At 43.7% G+C, this 17,894-nt stretch overlaps 3 protein-coding genes across 3 annotated transcripts; 2 read left to right on the forward strand and 1 right to left on the reverse strand.

The window, feature by feature from the left end:
• The first annotated feature begins 241 nt into the window (after nucleotides 1–241).
• Nucleotides 242–3,622, forward strand: ctss1 (cathepsin S, ortholog 1). Its single transcript, XM_076139295.1, has 8 exons — nucleotides 242–327; nucleotides 990–1,110; nucleotides 1,227–1,349; nucleotides 2,054–2,200; nucleotides 2,287–2,511; nucleotides 2,701–2,866; nucleotides 2,955–3,060; nucleotides 3,142–3,622. Exons 1-8 carry the CDS (start codon nucleotides 263–265, stop codon nucleotides 3,239–3,241), a joined length of 1,053 nt encoding a protein of 350 aa, XP_075995410.1. The 5' UTR covers nucleotides 242–262; the 3' UTR covers nucleotides 3,242–3,622.
• Nucleotides 3,623–3,709: 87 nt separating this feature from the next.
• LOC142989666 (cathepsin K-like) lies at nucleotides 3,710–5,651 on the forward strand. The gene is made up of 8 exons (XM_076139296.1): nucleotides 3,710–3,839; nucleotides 3,991–4,112; nucleotides 4,199–4,321; nucleotides 4,393–4,542; nucleotides 4,678–4,899; nucleotides 4,996–5,161; nucleotides 5,276–5,378; nucleotides 5,455–5,651. The coding sequence occupies exons 2-8, from the start codon at nucleotides 3,993–3,995 to the stop codon at nucleotides 5,552–5,554; spliced, it is 984 nt and encodes a 327-aa protein (XP_075995411.1). The 5' UTR covers nucleotides 3,710–3,839; nucleotides 3,991–3,992; the 3' UTR covers nucleotides 5,555–5,651.
• A 4,160-nt stretch (nucleotides 5,652–9,811) lies between these two features.
• Nucleotides 9,812–14,692, reverse strand: LOC142989664 (synaptic vesicle glycoprotein 2A-like). The gene is made up of 12 exons (XM_076139293.1): nucleotides 14,086–14,692; nucleotides 13,803–13,983; nucleotides 13,380–13,531; nucleotides 13,087–13,220; nucleotides 12,895–12,984; nucleotides 12,652–12,759; nucleotides 12,022–12,110; nucleotides 11,741–11,905; nucleotides 11,513–11,646; nucleotides 10,730–10,936; nucleotides 10,480–10,639; nucleotides 9,812–9,995 (listed from the first exon to the last, which is right to left on the reverse strand). The coding sequence occupies exons 1-12, from the start codon at nucleotides 14,690–14,692 to the stop codon at nucleotides 9,812–9,814; spliced, it is 2,211 nt and encodes a 736-aa protein (XP_075995408.1).
• Nucleotides 14,693–17,894: the final 3,202 nt, after the last annotated feature.

Genomic DNA, 17,894 nt, shown 5'->3' on the forward strand with positions numbered 1-17,894 from the left:
AATGAGTGTCCTCCCAGTTGAGCTTCTGTCTTTCCACCCTGTACCTCTGCTCTCTGCATCTGGTTGTAAATTAAAATCACATGATGAATTCTCGTAACAGATGCAGAGAGAAAACAGAACTGGATAGCCACTTTGTGTCAGGAGACTATGCTTCCTCTTTCAAGTGTAAGTCTTCTGTGGTTTATAAAACAGAAGTGGACTTCCTCCCCGGGACAGATTTAACCCGGCAGCGTTCATAGCAGCAAGGTAAATGTAATTGTCTATGTTTCTTAGATTGTTTCCCATGGCTGATATGAGTTACAGATTTGCTGAAACAGGCTCAGATAAGTATTAATTTCAGACAGTATTAATTTAGATAAGTAGTAATTTCTATTCTATTCTATTTCTTTTGGAGAAATGATGTCTAATGTCCCACAATAGCAGCATGTGGCAGCCTTCAATAGTTTGTACAAAGTCTAACTGGCCGATAAATAGAAAATGATGATGAATTATGGTGATGATGAAGATGATGGTGATGAAGTTTCAGGTTGAACGCCATAATGTGCACATGTGTACTGTTGTATTGAGTTTTCTGACTTTCTTAAGCTGAGGCAGACACATGGGCACATCGAAGGTTGATTCATAAGTTCTGAGCCTGAATCTACTCACCTGATTTGTCCCCGTAGCCTTTTAATCTACTCATAGACATGTAAAAGATATATATTTGTTGTTTTGTCTCCAATGATGTCCCCAATCATAGCTTAGGTTGTCATTTAAATAATAATAATAATAATAATAATAACAAATAATAATAATTGCTTATTGATTAGAGTGTTAAAAGAGTAGAGTTGGCTCAGGACTTATCAATCGATCATTGCAGATAGCTTTAATTAATTAAGAAATCAGAATGATGCATGTATTTGTTTCTTGTGTTTGGACAGTTTATCTTGTGCCTTTAATGACTCCTACCTGCTCATATAAGGTGTCTGATCTTGTTTTTGTCTTGGCAGGATGAGCTTCTTGTCTGTTGCATTGCTTTCAACCTTTTTGGTTCTTGGTCAGTCCTCGTCTGCCTTAGATGAAGAGTGGGAAGAGTGGAAAATTAAGTACCATAAGGTTTACAATAATCAGGTACCACTGTAGAAATGTAACTCTGTCTCGTGTCACACACAAATACACAATCACACACACACACGTACACACACAGTAAACTATCCTATCCTGTTGTCATCATGTGTTTGTCACAGACTGAGCTGGTCTACAGGCGAGCTGTTTGGGAAAAGAACATGAAACGGGTGCTGAGACACAACCAGGGAGCCTCAGGAGGACAACACAGCTTCACTTTGGGAATAAACGAGCTGTCTGATATGGTACCTTCCTGCTCCGCTGACAACACAACGTGATTCTCACTCCTCCGCACAGAAAACAGGCCATTTTTCGAGATATAGGAGCGTAAATAGCAAATCTTCCTCACGCAAACATGTTGACTAAACCCTGAATGAACATCTAATCTTTCTCTAACATTCATGTAGGTTTTAGATATGTATGTAGTTTTGTTATTCTCTATGTATGTGGACCGATATTATAGAGGAAAATCTAATATATCTAAGAAAATATGATGTTATATAAGGATTACAGACCAGAGTCCAAAAACTATGAAAAATATATTTACAAGGCTCATTTCAATGCTTATTTTTTATTTGTTTTAGTGAAGAAACACGACGCAGACATGATTTACTGTATGTGTACAGTAGGCTATGATCTTTCACTTGGCTCAGGCCTGTAAATTGCTCATCAGGTGTGAAACACAAGTGGGACCTCTAGTGGATAAAAACAGCATGACAAACATTTTATCTGTCCCCCCATTGATCATAGTCAGTTACAATGTCTAATGATAAATATTTTATCATAAAGTGAGCAATAGTACAACGTAAAGTAAAGAAGAATCAATCAAGTCTAACACACCAAAATGTGGAGTTTTACACATTAAAATATGCAATTATACTGATTAATGTCCAAGAAGAGTGAAGAACCGTTGAATGCTGATGTTTTAGTCATCATCTTTTGTGTAAAGTCAGCAGAGGAGGTCAATGAGAAGATGAATGGCTTAAAGATGGACGAACCCATTCATTTTCAAAACTGGACCTTGAAGCAAATGAGCCGCTTACCTGAGAGTGTGAACTGGATGGAGAGAGGCCTGGTCAGTCCGGTCCGAAACCAGGTAAGAATGCAGACAGATCAGCTGTTTGAAAGAGGAAAACATGAATAAGGATAAACAGATTTCTACTTCTTCTTATTCTAAAAAAGGGTCCGTGTGGGTCATGCTGGGCATTCAGCGCTGTGGGGGCGCTGGAGGGCCAGATGAAGAAACGAACGGGTGTCCTCGTTCCTTTGAGTCCCCAGAACTTGGTGGACTGCAGCGTTAAGGAAGGCAACCATGGCTGCAGAGGGGGCAACATGGGCAAAGCTTTCAGATATGTCATCGCGAACGAAGGCATCGACTCAGAGAGCTTCTATCCCTACAAACACAAGGTCATCCTCAGCACACAATGGAGACGTATCAGCAGCACATGTATAAGATATTTCTAGTGTAAAAGAAACACAAATAGGACAAATTAAATGAATAAGTAAGAGCACAAAATCTACAAAGAAACAAAAGGAAGTATGAGTGCAGGCATATTGACCATCAGAACTGTTGGTAACTTACATTTCTGTTTGTAGGATGGGATATGTGTGTACGACGCCAAAGGAAAAGCTGGTTACTGCTCTGGCTACAAGTATCTTCCACGTGGAAACGAAATGTCCCTGCAGGCCGCCATCGCCACAGTGGGACCAGTGGCCACAGCTGTCAACGCCAACCTGCCATCTTTCCATCTGTACAAAAGAGGTATAGATTTAGGCCTGATGTTTAGTTAAGGCACAACATTTGAAATATACGTATATATATATATATCATATTTACTTCTGTTGGTCAGGTGTGTATGACACACCAAAGTGTGACCCCAGGAGGTTGAATCACGCCGTTCTGATCGTTGGCTATGGTGCAGACAGAGGAAAAGACTTTTGGCTGGTGAAAAACAGGTGATTGATTTATTTACATAGTCAACTTTACACTGTACATATGGAATTATTCAATAGGAGCGTTTTTTTGTGTGCTCCTAGTTGGGGAACGTCGTGGGGTGAAGGAGGATTCATCCGGATCGCCAGGAACAAGAGGAATATGTGTGGAATCGCCACTTTTCCAGTTTACCCGACACTGTGACAACAAATCACCAATCAGCCAAATCTGCTTATCTACTTAAACACAAACTTGAAACTGGTTTAAAGTTTGAATTTCATCGATAAATCTTTATTTTTGTGACTCTTTTGGTCTTTCTAAATGTTTTGCATATGATCACGAGTTCCTTTTTTAATTAAATGAGTTTTCATTCAGTATCTGCTTGTTGTCCCTTTAACAATGTCTTTCATATTCTTGATTATGTCATTTATTGATCATAGATGCATAGAAATTGATATATTTAGTATAAAAATATTAATATGATGGGCCAGTGAACAAACATATGATAACATACCAAATGTTCTGTAGTTTGTTTTGGCTTGAGAAGTTTAAAAAGGGCAAATAAACATAATCAGCACATCATCATCAGTTTCATTCGTGTCTTTTACCTGTATCATCTTGCCACAGGCTCACTTTACTGTTTCCTCCACCAATGGCAGCTGTGGCTTTGCTGTGTTAATTGCTGCAGCTGCTGATGGAATGATTTCCAGGTGCGCAGTAGAGCAGTGGAGCGTATATAAAGCCTCCTGGATGAAGAGCAGATGGAAGAAAAGGATTTGTCCTGCTGCTGTGTGGTGGTGAAGTGAGTTCTGGTTTCTGTGGAGCGTGTGATCATTTGGTAACGCTGACCCTGTTTGCGTTTGTTTATCTGGTGATGTTTTGAGCTCTGTGTGTATGTGGTTTGACATTTAGTCACCAAAGTTACTTACGAAACTCTTGTTCCACTTATGCAGATATGTCTACAGGCCTGCTCTTCCTTTTTGTGTCCGGCCTTGCAGCTGCATCGACTAAACCAGAACTTGACCAACACTGGGAACTGTGGAAAAAGATGCATGATAAAGTGTATTCTCATCAGGTAGAATGATCATGAAATACGGTCAAACTAGCAGTTTTGTTTTGTGTTCTCGTGCATGTATGACATTGGGTTAATGCTCTTTCCAGGTTGAGGAGTCTGGTCGTAGGTGGATTTGGGAAGAACACCTGGAAATGATTAACCTGCATAACCTGGAGGCCACCTTGGGCCTGCACACCTACGAACTAGCAATGAATCACCTGGGAGACATGGTGAGCATGGCGCACGTCACTTGTGTCCGTAACTCGGAAGCGTTTGCGTTATTTTGCGTCCTCTCCTGCAGACATCTGACGAGATCAAGAACATGCTCATGGGCAGCCATGAGCCCACTGACCTGGACAAGAGTACATCTGAACTTCCTGAGGTCAACGCCTCCATCCCGGCTATGGTGGACTGGAGAACACAAGGCCTTGTTACCCCGGTCAAAATGCAGGTGATGTGGCTATGCAAGTTAATACTGAAATAGCTGCTGGTTTCTGTGCGGATTATACACTGAGGCTGTGACGGTAACTTGTGCATTAATCAAAGCTGAGATATTGACCTCTGTGGGTCCAACTGTGACTTGCAGGGCAGTTGTGGCTCCTGTTGGGCCTTCAGTGCCGTCGGCTCTCTGGAGGGGCAACTCAAGAAGAAGACGGGCACCCTGATGTCATTGAGCACTCAGAACCTGATGGACTGCTCCTCAAAATACGGCAACCATGGGTGCGAAGGCGGCTTCATGGCCAACGCCTTCCTGTATGTCATGAAGAACGGCATCGCCTCTGAGAAGGCCTACCCGTATGAAGGAAAGGTGAGGCCTTGGTCTCCTGTTGACCCCTTTGGGCAAAAATCCTCCAGGACTCTGGGAGGGGGCCTTCATATGCTCACTGACTCTCTTACTCCTCAGGTTGGATCCTGCAGGTATAAGGCAGCAAAGAAGGTTGCTGGCTGCACTGGATACAGGTTCTTGCCACGCGGGGATGAGGGGGCACTGCAGAGAGCTGTGGCCTTTATCGGGCCCATCTCAGTCGCCATTGACGCTTCCCGGCACAAATTTAGCTTCTACCGCCACGGTGAGTGGTTAATAGTTTCAGGTTTAGAAGCAGAACAAACTTGAGGAGGTGGGGGATGCAGGGGTTATACCATGTAAAGTCTGGCCTTTGCTGAAAAGAGGAACTGTCTCCCAGGTGTGTACGTGGACAACACCTGCACCTGGTACACTAACCACGGCGTGCTGGTTGTAGGCTACGGCACTGAGGGTGGACAAGATTACTGGCTCGTCAAAAACAGGTTGGTGCACTAAGGTGACTTCTATACTTTACTGCTCTTAACAATGCCCTTAACTTTTTCTTGTACTCGCTCGTAGTTGGAGTGAAAGATATGGCGACAAAGGCTACGTCAAGATGGCTCGCAACAGGAAGAACCAGTGCGGCATCGCCCGCTTTGCTTGCTATCCCAAAATGTGATCGCCAGCTGGCACAGACCTGGATGCACTGTCAAATCATGATTCATCAAAGGCATGAATGTAGTCTCTAAAGCTCTGCTGACAAAACTGAAATAAACAACTTGATTTCAAAATTGACTTGTGGGCTTTTAAGGATTTTATGATGGGTTTACTTTAGCTTGGAGCGCCTGACTGACTCTGCAGGTGGAGGGGAAGCAATGGCCGGTACATGAAGATGATGGGTGTAGGACTTACTTCATGGTTCATCAAGTTACAGAAGCCAGACCTTACCAATCAACCTTAAGGTATCTCACAATAGACATGCTTGAGCACTAAATTAAAATGTGCTGTACTGGGGAATGGGCTCTATTGTAAATGACTGGGGGTCAAATGACTCTGACCTCCATGACTTCAATCCCATGTGTAGTTGGTACCTCACAGGCTGCTGATGTCCCCTTGAGCAAACAAAGATACTACATCCCAACACGTACAGGTCCCATTCAAAATCAGGTGTCAGCGCTTTGACCTTATGAAGTTAAAACCAAACTGGTGTCTGCTGTAACAGTTTTTATTTCCATTATAATTTTCTTTGACTGGATAGTTAACAGGCACAAAAGTGCAGATTCCAGCATAATCAACAATTTTGACACAAAATAAATACAGCACCTTTTCAGCATCACTAAAATAATCTCAATATCCAGAAGTCATAAATACTGAATTTACCAAGATCTTTAGTCTTCATTTACAAAACAGACAACACACAATAGATTTGTCATATTGAACACTTTTTAAATTGTTTACCTTGATCTTTTGTTCCACAAATGCCATACTTGCACATACAAACATCTACAAGTTTCTACACACAGTACACTGATTTTTGAAGTGAACTCACATTTAGAGTTGAGTTTTCTCATTGTAATGTACAGGTAGAGTCAAACGAAAAGGAAACACAAACGTCCTGCGCTCCATCTACAGTGAGGGATTCTAGTTCTTTACAGACGAAGGGGTTTTTGGCGATTTGTTTTTGTTTTTTTTGGCATGGCTCGGTCCAGTCAATCCCTGAGGAGCGGGGACAGAATGGGAAAGATTCCTCCCAGAATGCAATTGGTCTGTTTGTTAAAAGACGCTGCGGTTTGAGGACGATCTACTGCGAATGTTCAAATTTTCTTTGATCGCTGTGCTTCATTCGGGACGAGTAGACGGAAACCAGGCCATAAAAAGTTGCCCATCCAACATTATCGACCCCTGACCCCCGACCCCTGACCCTTCGTCACGTGAAGCCTCCCTGTGTGGCGTTGGCTTTACTTTGACCGAATCCCATTACATGACGTGACGTCACTGCAAACGAAGCTAAAACTCAAACCATTGACCCATTTGATATCTTATATAGAGAGAGAATGAAAATCTACATATAGTAACATTAAATAGTAAACTTTAACATCTTGGACAGGAGCTTCAATCGACAGAGGGCGCTCTTTTGATGAGTTGATAAACCGCCGTCCTTTCAAATTAAAGGCCGACTTCCTGTTTTGCACAGGGAGGTGGGGAGGCTCCGCAATTTTTCTGACACTGTCCTCCATTTAAACGGACCCACGTGGACAAAACAAGTGTCAGATTCAACTCTTTACACACTGATTTGGCTGCACATTTTAGGCTTCCTTCACCTTTAAGTGTATTGCCCGATTTCCGGCCGTTTCTCACACAAGTGCAGGCGTCTCTAAACGTCACCTGGGTCCAAAAGGTGCACAAGGAGCACAGTCACCACTAACTTCCAGAACACACACACACACACACACACACACACACACACACTCAAGTTTCACCTATTTAACCCCACTGTGATCAAAAACAACCACGGCAAGCAACAAGTCTATGTCATCGAACAACAGTTAACACACTATTTTCTTGCTTTTAGACGAAGAACGGCTGGCATACAGGATGTCCAACAATTCAGACGATACGATACAAACATGCGTCACGATTCGGTAGAATATAGAAGGATTAGAGGTGAAGGTTAAAGTTGGAATTTGACGGTTTTGCTGAACGGTGGAACAGACTGCACTCTTCAGCTCCCCCTCCTAAACAATCTGAGGCCAGTTCACGTCTCCAAGAGTTTGTTATTATGGTTATTCTTTTATTTTCCCCGTAGACTGACTTTTATCAGCAAAAGAGCACCCGAGTCTGTTATGAAGAGCAACGCATCTATATATTATTCCGTGGTCTTTAACTAAGCGGTAATCATCGCGGGGATGAAAACGCCACAAAAGAAGAACGAAAAAAGTAGAAAAATATGCGACATATTTTGCGCAACACACAGTTTCTATTGATGCCTACACACACTCCGAGAATGACACAAACCAGCTATATAACACCAATAAGACTGGCAATCACTCTCTCTCCTCACACACACACACAGACACATACATGCATACACACACAGACACACACACACAGAGCTGCAGAGGTCAGACAAACTCCGGTAGTGGAGATACGATCCAAATGAAAGGAGTGTTTCTGGATTAACTTTAGGGGAACATGAGGGGACAAGTGAAGGAAACCTTGACACACACAGACACACACACTAGCATTTAAATGACTGGGCAGGACCGCCCGCGTCCTCTCTCACTGATTGTCCTCACACATGTGATGTACAACTTTGGAGAAATGATACTGAAGTAGTGATATGTATAGATTATGATACTCACACATCAACCCGTTGGTTATTTGCGAGTAAAGCCATATTAAAGTACTTGAGGATATTAGACTGCGGTCACTCTGCTTTATAGATAACATGAAGGAAGGACAGAATAGGAGCCCTTAAACTGAAGCAAACAAGACAATAACATCATCATCTGTTTCCCTTTGTGCTGCTGCCTGATTGATGAACTCCACTGCTGTTCAGACTTATCCATCCTCCTCTTTTTGGTCCCTTTTTGATTTGTGCTTATGAAAATTAACGTCACGTCATGACTTTAAAGGGCGTAACAAATATACTGCATGTTTTTCAAGCCTAAGCGGGGAAAAAAGTACATAAAATTCAGATTTTAAACGAGCAACAAAACAAATGAGTGACTCCAACAGATTTAACAATTTAAAATGTTGTGTTTTAGTGTTAGAAGAGAGTGAATGGGTTGCATGAAAGTGTGAGTTTAAAAAGGAATAATCCTGCCATAATAAAGACAAACATACATACATGCACACGCACGCACACACACGCACGCGCACACACACACACACACACACACACACACACACACACACACACACACACACACACACACACACACACACACACACACACACACACACACACACACACACACACACACACACACACACACACATTTAGCACTTGACCAAAGTCTGTCCCGAGGTTCCCGTGTGACGTCGTTAATGTAAACCTCATCATCATCGTGTTGTGTTTTGAGGTTACGTTAAGGTTTTAGACTGACTTAAGAGGACGATGATGATCTTAGTGGATGAAATTTGCGTTTCTGAATGAATCTAGCTGTAATGCTTTGATGTAGTGTCATAGATTTAACCTGAAATTTACTCTAAAAACCTTATCAAATGATAAGCAAAGACAAAACTTCTAATAACATCTACAAGGGTCAGAGTGCTTAAAATGGAACGTACCATTAACAGGTCACAAGGGGGGTGGGCGGGTTAAAAGCAGCATTGTAAAAAGAATAAATTTAAATAAAAGAAGGCTGAGGATGAACATAAAATAAGAATGTCGTGTTCATTTCTGACAATCATTAACATCCACAGAATAAATATTTCTCTATAAATGGCTTTTTTTTTTTAAATCTCTCTGGCCTCAACATCTGACCACTCTGTCTTTTAAATGTGTTCAACCTTGTAATTATGTGGACCGATAAAAATAAATAAATAAAGACCTACTGGTGAGCGCATAAATTAAAATCTTTTCAAACGCGCACGGCCGCACATTTGCGTGAAATGCGACGCGTTAAGAATGAACGCGCGCGCGCGGCTAGAACGAGGGCGGATGTGAAAGATCGGAGCTGTAAATTGTTGTGTGTTGTCGTAACGCAAATTGTTATTCTACGCCAGTGTGCTCGTCGATTTAATCGCTGTGGGTCTGTGTGCATAGTCCATATTTCAAAGGATGCTGAGCCTAAAATGGGGGTCTGTTCTCTTGTGTTGTGTCGGGCAGCACTGAACATCTCAGACGGACGTTCAGGATTCTTCTCGCTGTTTTGTTCGCCCACTTTCTCAGCTGTTTTCTTTGCTGCCGCCCTAGTGGTCGTTTTGTTTTTTACTGCAACACTTGGCCCCGTGTTTCAGGCAACTTGGTCGCCAGGAAGCTGCCTGCAGCGAGTGCGCCGGCAGCGAAGAGGATGGGCACGGCCTTGGTGATGCCCACGAAGGACTGGAAGATGCTGATGCCCAGGACGGCGGCCAGCTTGCAGAAGGCGTTCAGGAAGCCGAACGCTGTGGTCCTGAACAAACACAACACAACAAACACAAACTCAGTCGGGATTAGAGGCACCGAAGTGATCCGTGTTCCTCTCTCTGTTGTTATCCTTAGTAAAGATTCACAGATGTAACAGATATTAAAAACTTCTGCGTAGGGTATTGTCAACCCAGAAACATAACAGAAAGGAATTTGCTATTTTAAGTACAAATCTGACTTTTACTGTATGTGGCAATAAATGTGTTTTATAGCACACCAACAGAAAATACTAATTTCTACATTTTCTGTCAATATTGTTCTAAATCAGTTCACACAGTACATTAAACTGCAGGTAATTTGAAATGTGAACTTCTTGGGGCCTTAAATTGATGAATGTATGTATCCTGACAGTGATGGTTTTTAAAGTCTCATTTTCTGCACTGATTGCCAAATATATTGTACAAATACTGCATGCAATTTACTTTAGTTTTTAATAGAAGAGTTGGAACAGAAGATCATTGCCCTGGTACCTTTTGTCCGAGGGGTAGAGCTCCACCGTGATCACATCCAGAGCGTTCCACGAGGCGATGCTGATGCCACCAAACAGACACAAGAGGGCGATCATACCTGACTCACTGTTGCCAAACATCAGGAAGAAACAGCTCACACAGGATATGACACTGGACCCCGCTGTGTGAAATCAACAAAGACAAAAATCAATAGTTGCCACGGTTGCTGCGGAGTTGCCTGCAAAGCTCCAAGCCGCCATCTGTAACTTACCCAGCATCCTTAAACGGCCAATTTTGTCCATTAATAGAGCGGAGACAATGTTGCCTGGTAACACCGCCAACGTGCCAAGGAAGTTGACGAAGTATATCATGTAGGCATTGTTGAAGTCGTCACTGAAGTCCAGCATGCAGCCCTCCTTGTTGTGGAGGAATGTGCTGTTCGCCAGATTGCAGTCCACTAATCTGTATTTGAATAAATCTGAGGAAAGAAAGAGGCCATATTACTAATAAGACAATACGATCAGGATGATCTGGATGCTGTCTAATGTCTTTCTGGAGTGGATTTCTATATACAATATACTTGTGTTGTTAAGGTAACAGCAGAGGATGCAGCCCAAGGATGCAGTTCTATTGTTTCTACAGTTTTGCTGAATCACTCTTTTGTTTTGATTGTTATCACAATTCTTAGTTTTACTTTGATGAAACAACACCTGTCACATTACGGCCACTGTTATATCCACCACACCACACAATGAAGTGAATTCAAGAAGTTCTTTCAGGGTATTAATGCGCGGTAACCATGGAAACTGCTAGGCCATATCAGAGCATGCTGCAGCAATTCCTGTTTTTGTGAAATGTGACAAAACATAAATTCCACTTTGGTAATTTCCACCACTAGATGTTATCCCACTGGTCTGACTGAAAGCCTCAAGCAGTCCCAATTAGACATACAGTGTTTGATCCATCAGCCTGGGGGGAAATCTGCTCCTGATCCTGACAGAAAAATGTTTGAAACAAAGGATATACTATGAACATAAATGTAATTCTTTTGTACCTGTGTTATAAAACAAGCTTGCAATGAAGGTGCAATTCCTAAAGAAGGTGTGAGTGGAGGTGATGTCCTCAAAGTAGCACTCCTCAAACACAGAGTCTTCAAACACCATGGACTTCATCTTTAGGTTCAGGAACCTTGAAGACACAATTTTGAGATTTTACATTGTGTATTCACAAAATCATAGTGTATTACTGAATCCCTTCACTCTACAGCCAAACAACATCTCACTTGTCATTGAAGTAGTGTCCTTGGCGATGCACTTGGTTCTCCAGGGTGAAGTTAAAGGTGACGTGCTCCACTCGTTCCTTGGTGAACACTTTGGTGTGAGATTCGTACTCCTGCTTCTGGATGTATTTGATCATGTCTGGGAACCAAACTGTGAGGCCGTAATAGCTGCAATAAAGTGAGTCAGGGAAGAACAGATGAGCCTGCCAAAGTGATTGTGATTCTGAGTACAGCCATGGAAAAACAGAGTTGCCTGGAGGAGCATTTGATTGCCTTCATTTTACCTGAACGACATAGTGAACCAAACAGCCATGAGCATGAAAGTGGTCCGCTTGTATTCTTGGCTGAAGCAGGCGAGAATGTTACTCCGAATCTGCGACGTGGGAGAGAAGAGAACAGAAATGCATTTGCTGGCCATGTCAGAACGTTTTGGAAGACGCAAGACAAGACGTCACGCTCCGATTGCATTCTAGCTTTGGGGGACATATCAGCTCAAAGTGTCATTTGAAGGAACATCTAGACTGGTTTCTCCCTGGAGATTTGCTTTCGGGGAGTGTCTCCTTTACCAGCCTGCAGCACAAAACTGCAGATTCATTTCTCAGAAAACGCAGCTACATTCACTGTAGGAGGGGAGATGGTGCAATAAACTGTCAGCAGGTGGTACAGAGGCAGATTCATAAGGACGTGGGGGGAGAGAGAGAGAGAGAGCGTAGGCGTGCATGTGTACCAGCGCAGAGGCTGAGAGCAGATTATGGCAAAACATTGAGCACGACGCTGGTGAAGTGTTTGTTTATAACACTTGGGCTTTAAACGATATGCACCAATATGAAGAACACGTCAATAAAAGATGAGCAGAAATCTCCAGATTTACACGCCCAGACTGTAATTTGCTAATTTTCCCCCACTTCACTCACCTGTTGCGAGAGGCTGGTGAGCTTCAGCCTGTAGCGCTGCCAGACCGGCGTGTCGGTGCCGGTGTCCACCAGCTCGTCCATCTGCTTCACGGTCTTGATGGTGGTGACCTTGGATTAAAGAGCAGATGTGATTCAGAGGCAGAGCACGGCCTGCACGTCGCCCTGTGACAACGATGCTAAAGCAACATTAGGGATTGAGTGTTTTGGCCTTGATGTGCGTTGTTGTTGTTGCAGGATACTCACAGAAAACACCCTCTCTGGGTATCCCTTTGCCCGCATGTTGGTATCGTGAATGAGCTTCAGAATCATCCAGCCTTCGTCGTGTTTGCCGTTCTGTTCATAAAAGTGAATCAACGTCGCATTTAGAGGTAAAAACTGAGAAACAGGCCACATTTGTACTTTTTTTTAATGGTTTCTGCAATGATATCTGCAAACCTCTAAGTAGAAGCGAGGGCTTTCTGGCATGGCGCTGAGCGTGGCGATGGCGGCAACAGAGGGGAACGCACACACCAACACAAACACGCGCCAGCTATGGAACTGGTACGCCGAGCCCATCTGGAAGCTCCATCCTGTGATGACAAAAAAAAGGGAAGCAATTAGTCTCAACTTTCCACTGTTACCGTCGTGTATGAGGCGGTAACTTTCACACCCACAAATGTGAGACGAGCAGGTGCTGCAGTTTCTAGAACTTCACAAACTCAGGAATTAAGATTACACAGGAAACCTACCATAATGTGGGATTATGGCCCAGGCCATTGCAGATGCATATATTCCCCCCATCATCCAGAACATGCAGAGCCAGCTGAGGTGTTCCCCACGCTTCTCTTGGGACAGAAATTCCGAATAGTAGGAAAACACAATGGGAATTGAGCCTCCAATCCTGCAAAGAGCCGGACACAGATTCCTTATTAGCATTTCTGGACGTGAGGACAACAGGTTAAGCACAGGTACGTTAAGCACAATGATGTATAATGTGTAGGGATGTATGTCCCCATATGAGGACGCAGGTTCTCAGGAGGATATACGATTCTGATTTACGGGGTGTGTTTTCTAGTAAACAATGGTTGACCGTTTATGGCCCGTCTGCCTTCTTGTCACAATAATGAAGCAGAGCCTGGGGGCCGCAGATAAGCCGGCACAGAGACACTTACCCGACCCCCGAGAGGAGGCGGCAGAAGAGGAAGGTGCTGTAGCCCTGGACGAAGGAGGAGAAGAAGGAGAAGATGCTGTTGATGGAGAGAGAGATGAGGAGAGACTGACGGCGGCCTATCCGGTCAGCCAGAGCGCCCCAGAGGAACGCACCCACCATCATACCGAAATATACAATCAGACCTGTGGAGACGGAGACAGGAATGTTATTAACAACATTGATTGTGTTTATCCAGCTGAGTGCAAAATGGCGTCATGCTTGTTCGGTCTGCAGGTGTGGCTTACCCAGCATGCTTTTGTTTGGTTCGGACAGGCACATGTCCTTTTCGGCACTGGGGAGGACAAACCCGACCACGAAGATCTCTACGCCGTCCGCCATGAGAGCCAGGCCCAGCACAAAGTACAGGGTCCACTGGAACTTGCCGTGGCCGCACTCCTGCAGAATGGTCTCATACTGCTGGGCGAGCTCCTCCTGGTCCTTTCGCCTCTCGGCCTCGGACACGCCGACATCTTTGAACTGCGGCCCGCCGGCCTCGATCGATCCCGGCCCGCCGGCCAGGCTGCCTTTGCCTGACTCGGCTCTGGGAATCCCTTGGTACTCGCCTTCATAGATCTCGTCGTCCTCGTCGTGGCCCTCCGTGGAGTCGCTGTGGCCGCCTTCATCCTCGTTGGCTGCCTGGCTGTCGCCGCGGTAGTAGCCTCCATCCTGGCTCCCTTGCATGGGATAATCATCATCATCCTCTTCAAATCGGCTGTAGGAGCGTCTGCTGTACTCGTCGGTCACCCGATCTACAGAACGGCCGACTTTCTTACTCGCCTGTCGCTTGACTTCTTTGGCAATGTCTTTGGCACCTTTGATAAAGGCAGTCCGGTTTTGATAGCCTTCCTCCATCTTAAAGAGGCCCAGTAGATGTGAAAGCAGATAATGAGAAACAACTCAAAGGGTTTCACACAAAGGCCGAGTGATCGAGCTCCTCTGGGTGCAAGGACTCACAAATCAGCTGACTCTCCTTCAGTTAATGGGCTCTTCTTGTTATGTCTGGAAGAAAAACAAACTAAAATGAATAAATCTCGAAATGCGAAGTTTATACATCTATAATTTTAACAAAACATGCACATGAACTCACACCTGCAATGAGATTGAGACCAAACACAACCAAGCTGATGATAGAAACCTTGGAATTATTGATTTATGGTGAAGTAAATGATCAGACAACTCTTGATAAAGTATAGAATCTGTTTTATGACCTTATCTGTGGCTGAATAAAGCAAAAAAAACTAAAAACTCAATTATTTGTACAGACCAGCCCTGATTTCTTATTCATTTTGCCACCCGTAACTCCTGACAACCTCTTAATGATATAATTAAACCCTTCACCTGTTACATTTCCTGAAGCTTCCCTCTAATTAAAGGGAGAGACAACGCCCCCCAGGATGAGGTAAGACGTTTCAAGTGTATTTCTCAGGTTGTGTAATAATGTCTACGGTGACTGGACTAGATCTAATGAATCTGTTGAGCAGCAGCGTCACATCTACTTTAGAAATAGATTTGTTAAAGGTTGTTTCAGGCACTGCTGATCAGCCGCTTGACCCGTACTCCAGCATCACCCTGCTCCCCAGGTTGGTGTGCAATATCCAAGACGTCACTTTGGATTTGTGATGCTGCGCACAAAATGAAGCAGCAGGCATTTAATGAGGACATCAATGCAATGTTCAATTTGACCCCCCCAAGTCAAAAACAAGGTTGAGGTACTTTTTCATTTAGACTCAGCTGATCTCTTAATGCATTATAAGGACACTGAGCAAAGAAGAAAACACACATATACACACACACACACTTGTTTGTTTCTGCTCCCGGTCAGGACAACCTCCATTATGTAATCCAATAATTAAACCACTCTTCTACTTGTTCTTCTACTTGTGGTGTCTGAGTACATTTTCCTGCTGGTACCTGTTTACCAGAGTGTCATTTGACTATTTGCCTATTGAGGTATTGCTATTTTCCTCATATTTTCGTCGTAAAAATGATTTTCACTGCTCTATTTACTGGCATACAGCATCTCCTTTGACTCCTGCCCAGAGCAAACTGACTCATCCAGGCGGCATCTTTAAGAATGGGGCAGCAGGCTGTTTTACTATCAGCAGGATGAGCATATTTACTGGCAAAGATCAGAGGATCCCCAGCAGGCCTGGTCAGCACGGCTAAACTGTAGGACACTAAGCTATTAATATCTTGGAATGAAGCGCGACAATTATTCAGTGTCTGACACAAGCACACACACACAGAAGAAGTTAAGACGTGTATGAATAAACATCAGCATATATATTCATACAGATGTACCCAATAATAGGAGTGAAAGAATGAATGGAGCTGCTTTGTTAAAAATGATTTGCTGCATTTAGAAAGCAGAGCTCAATATTGAATAATACCCTCAGTCATACTAATAATGAAACCAATAACTAATGGGTAGCAATAACAGGTATCAATATCCTCAGGGTGCACTGCTGACATTGGCTCTGATTTAATTGATTTCTAATGTAACGTGTTCTTCTAGCTTGAGTTCTAAAACACTCCTTATCGTAATTTGAGTATTATATGAGTTTTTGTCAGCATCCGGACTGGTACATTTCCTGATAATATCATTGATTGACGATAATCGATTAGGAAAACAAGATCCATAAGCTTTTCATTCGTGGTAATGATATTACACACACGATATTGATTACGTAATGCAACAGGTAAGCGACAATTAAATAAACCACTTTGAATGGACATTTTGTGTTTTCTCCACATGGAAAACAAAATTCAATCAAAAGGAAAATGTAATGAACATGGCGGTTGAAAGCATCTCAGGCCTGATGATGATGATGATGATGATGATGATGATTCCTCTCTGTCAAATAAAAAGCATCGATTTCTACTTTTATTCGGTCTTAAATGCATCTGAGACAGAAACGTCGCGCTCGATCGTCGCGTTATCGGAGCGTGAAAGATCTCAATCGGTTGCGAAGTGTCGTGATCAGTGTGGACACGTAAACGCAACACGACAGAACCAACGAGCAGCAGAGAACTGGAACGGATTTGATAGATTCATATATACGATGCGTTTATATTTTGTACAGGCTTGTAATATACATGTGTGTGTGTCTATGTGTGTGTGTGTGTCAGTTATTCTGAGGATGTAGCACGCAGCAACTGGCTGAGCGTAAAATTTGGAGACGGAGGAAAAAGATGGAGCCTCCAGCGCCTCAGTGTTTAAAGCGCTTCATCAAAACGATTCTTTATCTTTATGTTACCGGTTACACTGCGTTAATCACGGCCTGTAACGCTGCTAAACCAGGCTGATGTGTGTGTGAAGATGATGGATGGGGGGAAAAGGGCCCTTATCGCTCACAGGCCACCTCACACACGATCACACCCGCGTTAAAGCGTCATCTGCCACACACACAACCGAGCTCTGCGTGTTGACATCGTGCCGATTGCTATTAAAACACGCAGCCGGTTTTTCACGACTTCTCTCGGTTATTAACCCGCTGATTAGACGCACAATCCGGCTTTAATCGCCGCATATGTGGCGTGGAGAACACGCCCATCGCCCCTTAACGCGCAAACCTGTCGCTTTAACGCTACGGGGGGTAAATATCAGCTCTAATCAATCGGGTGATTATTTGCGTTAAGATGGCCTCACCTGGAACGCAGCGCGATGATCCCCGTCTGCAGCCTGGAAACGATGCCCGGCGATGATGAGGAGGAAGAGGAGGAGGAAGGTGCGAATGAGGCTGTGCAGTTCGGAGTGGAGACGAGTGCACGCCATCCACACACACACAAATACACACACAGTGATGCGCAGGGACCCCTCCCCCCCATGCGCAGGAGCACATTTAACGCTTTCATATCTGTATCATTTGGCGCATATCTGCACACAATTCTGCGCTTTCCCCTCACACACACACACATTGGCTGCAGTACTGATGCTTTTATTGGCATCTGCCGTCAATCACAGATGCTTTAACCATAACGTCATAAATGCTGAATTCACGCTAAATATACGGGATTTCCCCCCATCACACACGCATGCGCGCAAAACGTTTCT

Source organism: Genypterus blacodes, unplaced genomic scaffold (genome assembly GCF_046128005.1).
Source record: "Genypterus blacodes isolate CSIRO-AG114 ecotype Tasmania unplaced genomic scaffold, CSIRO-AGI_Gbla_v1 ptg000438l_1, whole genome shotgun sequence".
Lineage (NCBI taxonomy): Eukaryota > Metazoa > Chordata > Actinopteri > Ophidiiformes > Ophidiidae > Genypterus > Genypterus blacodes.